At 51.7% G+C, this 10683-nt stretch overlaps 1 protein-coding gene across 1 annotated transcript in view; it reads left to right on the top strand.

Moving 5' to 3' along the window:
* Positions 1-1787: 1787 nt before the first annotated feature.
* Positions 1788-10683, top strand: part of IGFBP2 (insulin like growth factor binding protein 2) — a 94699-nt gene continuing 85803 nt past the window's right edge. The window contains exon 1 of the mRNA XM_075933017.1: positions 1788-2199. Coding sequence (XP_075789132.1) covers positions 1812-2199 — 388 coding nt within the window. The 5' untranslated portion in view covers positions 1788-1811. The remainder of the gene's footprint in view (positions 2200-10683) is intronic.

The raw sequence follows: 10683 nt of genomic DNA, 5'->3' as shown, positions 1-10683 counted from the left end.
CATCTCACAGGGAACTTCTTTAAGACCAGTGCGATTGAACAGCAATGCATGCTTCTTCTGGACTAGGGAGGAAGCATGGTTTTGTGCTTAAGCCAGAAATCTGGGTAGTGGACCAGGTTTCTATTCCTGGCGCTACGCAAGACTCGGGATGTGTCCTTGAGGAAGTCCCTTAACTTCTCAGTGCCTTAGTACCTTTATAAAACTGCCCTACATCCCAGAAACAAAATACAGGACTATGTAGCACTTTAAAGACTAACAAGATGGTTTATTAGATGATGAGCTAATAATAATAGCTCATCATCTAATAAACCATCTTGTTAGTCTTTAAAGTGCTACATAGTCCTGTATTTTGTTTCAGCTAGACCAGACTAACACGGCTACATTTCTATCACTATTCTACATCCCAGAGGCCTTGAGAGAGGGGTGGGGAGAAAGTGCTATTCATGTGTGGAAATTCACCTTCCAGGTGTTTCTTCTGGGAGTAGAGTGAGGCAGTTTGCTCATGTATTTCAGTCTGAAACTGATTCCTTTTGCAGCAGCTGCTTTCAGTCCTTCCATAGCTGGGATCCAGCCGGAAAGTGCCTGGTCTCTTTTCACTCCGCCTGTCCCTGTTTGTTCCTTCCACACGGAGGATACAGGCCGGGCATCTCCCAGCTGGCAGGCAGAAGGGGCAGCCCCCGAACCCCTGCAAATTCACTTTTCAAAACTCCGCTGGCGTGGAAAGGAACTCCAGCAGATTCCTTGCATAAGACTTGGGGCAGCCCCCTATCTTGGCACTGGAAAGGGGGCACCCAGTAATGGGTGGGGGCACCCTTGCACAGCCCTCTGGCATGGGGGGAGACCCTAGGGAAGCCACCTGGCACTGGGGAGGAGACCGGAATTTAGCCTCTCCCTGGCGGTGGGTGGGGACCAGCCCCCAAACCTGGCCACCCCACCATTTAAAGTGGCAGGAATTTAGCCTTTTTGCACTGGCATGGGGTGGGGGCAGGCCTTGAGCCCAGCTCCCCCTATCCCAGCAGGGTCGGGAACTTAGCCTTGCCCTCTCCTAGAAAGACGGGGGCAGGAATTTAGCACTGGGTGGGTGGGGGTAATCCCAGGAGCAGGAATTTAGCGTACCTCCCCTGGCCCTGAGGGGGCAAGGGATAGCCCCTGTGCCTGTCTGCCCCGGCACGAGGAGGGGCAGAAACTGATCCTGCCCCCCCAGCCTGTCCGCCCGGCACAAGGAGGGGCAGAAAGGGATCCCAGCCCTGGGTGTGGGGCAGCCCCCCCAACCTGTCCGCCCGGCACGAGGAGGGGCACAAAGGGATCCTGCCCCCTGGCCCTGGGTGTGGGGCAGCCCCCCCGCCTGGGCACGAGGAGGGGCACAAAGGGATCCTGCCCCCCGGCCGGGAGGGGCGGCCCCCCCGCCTGGGCACGAGGAGGGGCACAAAGGGACCCTGCCCCCCGGCCCTGGGTGTGGGGCGGCCCCCCCGCCTGGGCACGAGGAGGGGCACAAAGGGATCCTGCCCCCCGGCCCTGGGTGTGGGGCAGCCCCCCCGCCTGGGCACGAGGAGGGGCCCAAAGGGATCCTGCCCCCCGGCCCTGGGTGTGGGGCAGCCCCCCCGCCTGGGCACGAGGAGGGGCACAAAGGGATCCTGCCCCCCGGCCCTGGGTGTGGGGCGGCCCCCCCGCCGGGGCACGAGGAGGGGCCGACAGGGACCCTGCCCCCCGGCCGGGCGGGGCGGCTCTAGGACCCGGCGCGCGGCGCTCCCCGGGGGGCCGGGAGGAGGCTGCCACCTGCCCGCCCGCCCGCCGCCCGCAGTCCCGCCACGATGCTGCCGCGGCTGGGTCGCTGCCGCCCGGCTCCGGCCGCCTGGCTCGGGCCGCTGCTGCTGCTGCTGCTGGCGGCGCGGCCGGCGCTGCCCGAGGTGCTGTTCCGCTGCCCGCCCTGCGCGCCCGAGCGCCTGGCCGCCTGCGCGCCCGCCCCGGGGCCGCCCTGCGCCGAGCTGGTGCGGGAGCCGGGCTGCGGCTGCTGCGCCGTGTGCGCCCGGCTGGAGAGCCAGGCGTGCGGGGTGTACACGCCGCGCTGCGCCGCCGGGCTGCGCTGCTACCCGCACCCCGGCGCCGAGCTGCCGCTGCAGGCGCTGGTGCAGGGCCAGGGCACCTGCGCCCGCCGACGGGACGCCGCCGAGTACGGGGCCAGCGCCGAGCCGGGCACCGGTGAGGAACCCGCAGCGCACAGGCGAGGGGAGCCTGGGGGGTTGGGACGCCGGGGGGAGCCCTGGGCGCTCGTGGGCTTGGGACACCGGGGGATGCAGGTGAGGGGAGACCGGGGGGGATGCTGGGGGTACAGGTGAGGGGACACTAGAGGGTGGGTGGGAAATGGGGACATAGTAGGTGAGGGGAGACCGGGGGGGGACACTGGGAGTGCAGGTGAGGAGAGACCGGGGGGACGCTGGGGGAGCAGGTGAGGGGAGACCAGGGGGGACACTGGGGGAGCAGGTGAGGGGAGACGGGGGGGAACACTGGGAGTGCAGGTGAGGGGAGACCGGGGGGGGGACACTGGGGGAGCAGGTGAGGAGAGACCAGGGGTGACGCTGGGGGTGCAGGTGAGGGGAGACGGGGGGGACGCTGGGGGAGCAGGTGAGGGAGCTGGAGGGACACTGGGGGTGCAGGTGAGGGGAGACCAGGGGGGACACTGGGGGAGCAAGTGAGGGAGCTGGAGGGACACTGGGGGTGCAGGTGAGGGGAGACGGGGGGGACGCTGGGGGAGCAGGTGAGGGGAGACCAGGGGGGACGCTGGGGGAGCAGGTGAGGGGAGACCAGGGGGGACGCTGGGGGAGCAGGTGAGGGGAGACCAGGGGGGATGCTGGGGGAGCAGGTGAGGGGAGACCAGGGGGGACACTGGGGGAGCAGGTGAGGGAGCTGGAGGGACACTGGGGGTGCAGGTGAGGGGAGACCAGGGGGGACACTGGGGGAGCAAGTGAGGGAGCTGGAGGGACACTGGGGGTGCAGGTGAGGGGAGACGGGGGGACGCTGGGGGTGCAGGTGAGGGGAGACCGGGGGGGACGCTGGGGGTGCAGGTGCGGGAGCTGGAGGGACATAGGAGGACACAGGTGAAGGGAGATCCGAGGAGATGGAACACAGATGAGAGGTGCCTGGGGGTGCAGGTGAGGAGAGAGGTCTAGGTGAAGAGGCAGGTCGGGGAGCTGAGGGGAGGGAAGGGTGGGTGAGGGGAGAAGGGCTGAGAGGAAGCTGGAGGTTGGAAGACCTGGAGGACGAGGGGAAGGAAGCCCAGTGGGGTGAGAGGTGTTGGGGGGTGAATGAGGGGAGCTGGACTGAGTGGGAGCTCATGGGGAAGGTCATGAGGTGGGTGAGGGGAACTCCTGTGGCATGGCTCTAGCAGAAGGGGGCGGGTGAGGGGGACCAGGCTGAGGGGCAGCCAGGAATGTTAGTGAAAGGAACCCAGTGTGAAGAACGGAGCCAAGGCAGGTGATGGGGGGCAGGTGATGGGGACCCCAGTGGGGTGAAGGGAGCCAGGCTATGGGGGAGCCCAGAGGGTGGCTGTGGGGGAGCCCCTGGGAAGTTGGTGGAGTAGCTGAGGGGAAGGGTGGAACACTTCCACGTTAACTGGCACAAGCCAGCCTTAGATTTTACTGTGCTGGGTAGACATACCGTTAGGATACCTCGCTAACACAGGGTCCTGATCTTGTTTGGAGCTTCTAGGTAGCAGAAAGTGTATAAAGATCTTTAGACAGCCAACGCTCTCAAGAACATTGTTGAGGTGAAATCTTGCTCAGCTACAGAAAACAAATGTCAAGGACCTGATTTTACACACTCCAGAAAGTCATTGCACATTTAGGTTTAAGGTATCTGGAGCTAACGTTCCAGTTTTTACTTGTGCAATTAGAAGTGGAGAAGAGGGTAGAGCGGGGGACGAAGACTAGCACAATAACATAGTAAAAATCAGTTGGAGACCAGGTTTCCTGACTCACTGAATGCTGATTTCTTGCATTTGTGAGTTTCTCTCAGAACTTTTGTTACTTCACTGGGGTTATATATATTTGAGCCCCCACAATAACGTTTTTAAAACACTTTAGCGCTCTGTATGTGTTACTCTGTAATGCCCATAGAGATGAATAATGAAAATAATGGACATTTTTTAACCAGAGCAATGTAAGGCATGCTCTGGGCTGGACATACTGTGATACCAACGTGAGAAGGAACTTCAGGGGGTACCCGAGTTAGTCTGTTACAGGAAAAAAAACCCAGCAAGCAAATGGTCTGGTAGCACTTTATAGACTAACAAAAAATGTTGATGGTATCATGAGCTTTCGTGGGCACAGCCCACTTCAGGTGAGAAGGGTTCTGTCATTTTGAGCTACTCAGGTAACAGGCTGTTGCTATCGTTAAAATAAAAAGTTCCCAATATCAGAAAAATAACCCTGTCAGCTCCCCCTGATGTTGTTTTGTTGAAATTCATACTGTGCCCTCTAGCTGCACCCACAATAAGAGTGGGAGAGGGTCCCTCCCCCATTTCAAACTACGACAGAACCATGACATTCATTTTGTTCAGTTCTCAAGAGCTGGGGAGAATCAAATTCACTTTCCGATGCTGATGGCCAATAGGTTTGAACCATGCTGTGCGGTTGGAGCAGTTTCCTTCTGCAAAAAGGCAGGTGCTGATCTTTTCTTTTTATGCATTTCAAAGAATTTGTCCTGTCTTCACCCTGCCTGTTGGAAAAGTCGCCTTTTGCTGATTGGGGATTGGAATGTGAAACTCGTATGTTTATTCTTCAAATTAGGGGGTTGGCGAGTTATTTCATCTCTGACGAGAGTTAGGAAGGTTGCCCAAACGAAACAAGGAATACGACCGAGAATTCTCCTGTTGTGGGCTCCAGCATTGTTTAATCTTCCACTTACCAGCAATCCAATCCAGAAATGGTTGCAGGCAGAAAGAAACATAAACCGCCACACAGCTAGGAAACCTGCTCCGTTGCACATTGCAAAAGGGGAGGTTGGATGTTTTGATGCTGTTAGGAATCTTGGAACAAAATAACACGTCTGAGAATTTAGAGATGCGCCCTTGGAAAGACTGATGCTACAGAGTATTTAGGGTTCTCAGCTCCCACAAAAGCTGGGAGCTGAGGTGATCAGTGCCCCTCAAGATCTGGTCCTGAGCAATAATTTTGATGCCACTGAAATTGTACTTTTTTTGTAGTTTATTTTGCATCATTGTATAGTAAATTGTACACTCATCCAACAGAAACTTAAGCTTGTTACCATCTAGCTAAAGTGCTTGTATGCCTCCCATCATCTGCAGACCTCAGAATCTTCAACACATGGACCCTTACAACACCCTGGGGAGGTAGGAAAAATGCTGCTATCCCCATTTCACAGATGGGGAACCAAGGGACAGAAAGAATAATGACTTGCCCAAAGTTAGTCAGGAAGTCTGTAGCAGAGCAGGAATTTGAAGCTAGGTGTCTCAAAGGACAACATAGCTGGATCAGACCATTCTTATTTTCTGAAATGATTTAGCGAGTTTCTATTCTGAGGCCTATATGAAATGATTTGGTGAGTTCCAGTCTATTTCCTAGTGGATGAATGTCCAGATTGTTGTTTTATTGAAATGTCTTTAGCCTTCCGGGTCTTTCAGAGTTCTCCAAAAGTAGAAACAGTTGGTCTGATTCTTATCCTCTTCAAAATACTTCAATCCTAATCCTCCAAGGGACACAATTTTTTCCCGTTGTTCTCTTCCCTCCCTCCCTTATAAGTTTTGTCTTCTCTGTGCTCATCTTTCAACCAAACTCTCGGCTTTTCCAGTCAGTCTGGTCAGTTATCTGTAAATCTTCCTCAGTCAAAGCTGTGAGGTCAAAATCATTTGTGCATGTAAAATCAAAAATCAGTGTTGGAATACGAGGAAAGCTGATGAACAAAAGATTTTTGACTGCAGAGAAATGAAGTGACTTAGGGGCATACTGAGAGTTTCAAGACGGCAGGAAATTAAAAAATGATGAGATAAGAAAACAGAGCAAAAAAACATTGTTACAGGAGATTCAAGAAAGACTACTGCAGTGGTCTGGACGTGTGTCAAGAATGGACCCAAAAAGGACACCATGCAGGGCAACGCATTCCAGAGGGCAAAGAACCAGGAACAGAGGAAGACTGAGAAATAGAGGAAACTGTGAAGCTGGTACAAGATAGATAGGGGTGGAAAGATTTAATTTGGCCCCGTTGTTGCTGTTGGGAGAGAATCAGGGAGCAAAGAAAGAAGTGTTCAGATTACATGCACACAACCGCAGTCAAAATAATTGCTTTCCTCTAATGCAGTTATAGAGAGGCAAAGACCTGAATGAGCCATGTAGACGGTTCTTTTGCCTTTTCACAGAGCAGGAGTGAGGTTTACTAGTATGGAGGTTGTGTAAGAAAAAGTTTGCTATCACAGTTCAGAGCATAGGAGTGTGAGAATGAGAAATACTGGTTTAACTGTGTTGAATTTAAATTGTTCCTGGGACATCTGGGCAGCGTCTTCACTAAGGGTACGTCTAGACTACATGCCTGTCGTCAGAGGCATGTAGATTAGGCTACCCGACATAGTAAAATGAAGTGGCGATTTAAATAATCGCCGCTTCATTTAAAGTTACATGGCTGCCGCGCTGAGCCGACAAACAGCTGATCAGCTGTTTGTTGGCTCAGCGCAATAGTCTGGACACGCGGGTGTCGATATCAAAGGTATTTGTCGACCACCCAGGTAAGCCTCCTGGGATGAGGTTTACCTGGGTGGTCGACAAATACCTTTGATGTCGACACCTGCGCGTCCAGACTATCGCGCTGCGCCGACAAACAGCTGATCAGCTGTTTGTCGGCTCAGCGCAGCAGCCATGTAAATTTAAATGAAGCGGCGATTATTTAAATCGCCACTTCATTTTACTATGTCGGGTAGCCTAATCTACATGCCTCTGGCGACAGGCATGTAGTCTAGACGTACCCTAAGACAAGTGATGTATTCCTAATTTGTGTTCTCTAACTCGAGGGAAAATCTTAGCTAGTTTGCAGTTTTCACAAGTTAGCAAATTGCAGTACGGATGAGGAGGGATTAGTCTCTAACTGGACCAGCTAACTTGTGCAAAACCAACCAACTGCTCTGTCTTCCTCACTAGGATTTGATCTTGAATTAGTTAGCTGAGCCATGAAGAGAGAACTTCTCTTTCCTCATTGCAGATTAGACTTTAGGGTTAAAAACATTTGTCTTATTCTGAAAATTGGCTTTAAAGGTGGCACTGCACAGTGCAGGTTTCCTTGTTTGTATCTTAATTATTCGAGCTCAAATTTAGCAAAAAGGCTGTTTTTCTAACTGCCAGAGCTGCACAATCAGCTCATGCGATCATGCGATGTAAAAGTCAACCTTTGTTTTTTCTGGCTCATGTATCATCACTAGTAATCAGGGCCTTGTGTACTTTGCAATTCCAAGTCCGTCGAAATTGTCACAGAATCCACCCTTAGCCACTGACTTATGCTCCAGAATATCAGCTTTCATTTACAAAATAAGTTTCTTGGTCTTGTGATTGCAGAGAAAAGCTTCCAAACATTAACTAAGCAGAGAGCCTGAAACAATAGCTCTGAGAGATGGAAGCTGGCTTGTTCACTTCAATAGGGTATTCACTTTTAAAGCAATACCAATGTCTGCATCAAAATTCTTAACTGTTTCACTGTGGATCATAACACCCAGCCATAGTGCTTATGTGACAAACTCCAAATGCCCAACAACTGCTAGAACACAATCAAGCATTTTCAGTCCAGATTCTACCTCACATTGATGATTACGAATATAGAGGGTACCTAACAAATACATTGAGGCTATGTCTAGACTGGCCCCAAATTCCGGAAAAGGGATGCAAATCAGGTAAGTCAGGATAGGGAAATCCGCGGGGGATTTAAATATCCCCCGCGGATTTAAATAAACATGTCCGCCGCTTTTTTCCGGCTTGGGGAAAAGCCGGAAAAAAGCGTCTAGACTGGCACGATCCTCCGGAATAAAGCCCTTTTCCGGAGGATCTCTTATTCCTACCTGAAGGTAAGAATGTATGTAGCGACTGTGTTGATGATGCATGAGCCAGAATAGAATATTGCTCATTCTCTCATCATTGCTCTGCAGTGCTTGCAATAGGTTCTGCGATCTACTGAGTGTGGCTGAGGTAGAACAGCAGCTATAATTTTACATTCAGATGGTTAAGCCGGATAATTGTGTCAGGAGGAGCAGCGTGGATTGCTATGATCCCTCCTTCATTCGTGTGACTTAGGCATGGAGTAGTTACATCTTCCTTGATCAGTTCAGGGTAATCAGTCACACACTGGGAAATCTTTATTTTCCATTTATGTAGCAAGTAATCTGCCAAAATTAAAGAACATACGAACGGCCAGGCTGGGTCAGATCAAAGGTCCAACTAGCCCAGTGTCCTGTCTGCCCATAGTGGCCAGTGCCAGATGTCCCAGAAGGAGTGAACAGAACAGGGAATCATCAAGCGATCCCTCCCCTGTCACCCATTTCCAGCCTCTCTCAAACAGAGGCTAGGGACACCCTCCCTACCCATCCTGGCGAATAGACCTGTCCTCCATGAATTTATCTAGTTCTTTTATGAACTAGTTCAAGTTAAAGTCCTGTCCTTCAGAACATCCTCTGGCGAGGAGTTCCACAGGTTGACTGTGCACTGCATGAAGAAATACTTCCTTTTCTTGTTTTAAATCCGCTACCTGTTAATTTCATTTGGTGACCCTTAGTTCTTATGTTATGGGAACAAGTAAATAACTTTTCCTCATTCACTTTCTCCACACCAGTCTTGATTTTATAGACCTCTCTCATATACCCCTTTGTCTCCTCTTTTTTTGTGCGGATGCGGTTTAAGGTTGCCTGTGAACTTCGCAAGAGATCACAGCCAGGGATCTACTGCATCCGGTCTTTCACAAGGTGTGTGACATCTTGTGAACTCGTTGCAACTTTCCAGTCTGCAGCAGAGGAGAAGTTGCATTGGGGAAGGTTAAATGCCTGGGTCCAAAAAGGCATGCGTGACTTCAAGTGGTGGTGAGGGAAGTTGTGATGGTTCTGTGGGATGGCAAGATGGTTGTTTCCCGCGATCTGCTGGAATTCCCGAAGGACGGAGGCATTGAGATGAACAGATGGAGCAATGTCCAACCGCAGTGGCAGCCAAGCATTGGGGTCAGCTTGAGAGTACCAGTGACTTGCAGCGTTGCAGTGTTGAGTTGGACATCAACAAGTCAAGCGTAGCTACTTTGCGTCTACACCAGTGCCCAGAACTTAGCTACGGAGTGTAGATGGACCATTGCTGATCCACGTGTCCCCGGTGCTGATCCTCCCCATTGTGCTTGTCAATTTCAGGACCAGGTTGACTCTTGTTTGCAAATCTTGGTGGCTACCTGCTTCCAATGGTTGTGGAAGGTTAGTGTGTGATGCAGCTTCACTCGGTGGTAGGAATGGGCTGGTTAATCTGTGTAAGCTCTTTTGGAGCAGGACATGTCTGTACAGGACCGGGTACAATGAGGCCCTAGACTGGTCGAGACCTGCCTGTATTGGTGTAATAAATAGTTAGGAAGCAGCTCATTGAGTATAACAGCAATTCTTCTTACAGATTTGCCCGTGGTGGTTTGTAAGAAGGGGGAGGGTGATTCTGAAGGTTTCAGGACCCTTACTAAAGACGTGGTTTATTTTTGTCCCGTCCTTTGGCACATTTTTCTGTTTCCTTCTTGTCCCAAGAGGCAATTGTTCCTTTTCCTCTTGGTTCCAGTTTGTCGCTAACTGAAAGCGGGGTTTGTTGAGGGACCAGTTAGAAGCTCTGGCTGAGAGAAACTTCATGCAATTTGTTTTATCTACATCCAGGAATTGAGCTCAGATAAACAATGCAGAAGGGTGAGCAGTAAAGAATGGAGCGCAGGGGGTGTATTTATGTATGAAACTTAGCGCTAGAGCTTGTCAGATGATTAGCTGTGACTTTTTTATCTGGGTAGTTTAGCCACAGCCTACCCAAGAGCACAATGTATTTTTTTTACTCTGATTGTTTACAGACTCTCTTGTACAAACATTTTAGCTGATACACAAGAATTTCTATTAATATTCAGAGTATTTGTTATTTGTGTCATGTGCTAGTGTAACTACCACCATGTGGATTTGAACCTGGACTCTCTGAAATAGAGTATAGGAGCCTCTACCCCCAGAGCTAAAAGCCAGCTGGCTCCCAGCCCATGCTGTAGAGGTCTCTTGGTCTTAACTGTTGCTGTTGTCTAGGTACCAGTTGCATTGCTTAGTAACCACACTAGGTGTGTGGGTTACGCTAGCTCTTGTAAATCACATGGTATTTTTTCTGTTCTTGATTGGCTGATCTTAGCTTCATGATAGCGGTAGGCAGATCTTGGCCCATGGATCTGGTTTGAGGCCACCGCTGCTGTATTTACCCGCCTTCGCAGGTATGGGTGATTGCTGCTCCCGTTGGTCATGGATCACTGTTTCCCGGCCAATGGGAGCTGCAGGAAATATCCTCGTCCACACTGCTTCCCACAGCTCCCATTGGCCGGGAACGGCGATCCACAGCCAATGGGAGCACAATTGCCCATACCTGCCGAGACCCAAGTAAATATAGCAGCCGTGGCCTGCCAGGCCACTGCCTTATTGCCCGCCCCTGCTTTATGAAG

This window comes from Pelodiscus sinensis, chromosome 7 (assembly GCF_049634645.1).
Source record: "Pelodiscus sinensis isolate JC-2024 chromosome 7, ASM4963464v1, whole genome shotgun sequence".
Classification (NCBI taxonomy): Eukaryota; Metazoa; Chordata; order Testudines; family Trionychidae; genus Pelodiscus; species Pelodiscus sinensis.
Note: the sequence above shows the minus strand (reverse complement) of the source record. Positions and strands in the feature narration are given on the sequence as shown.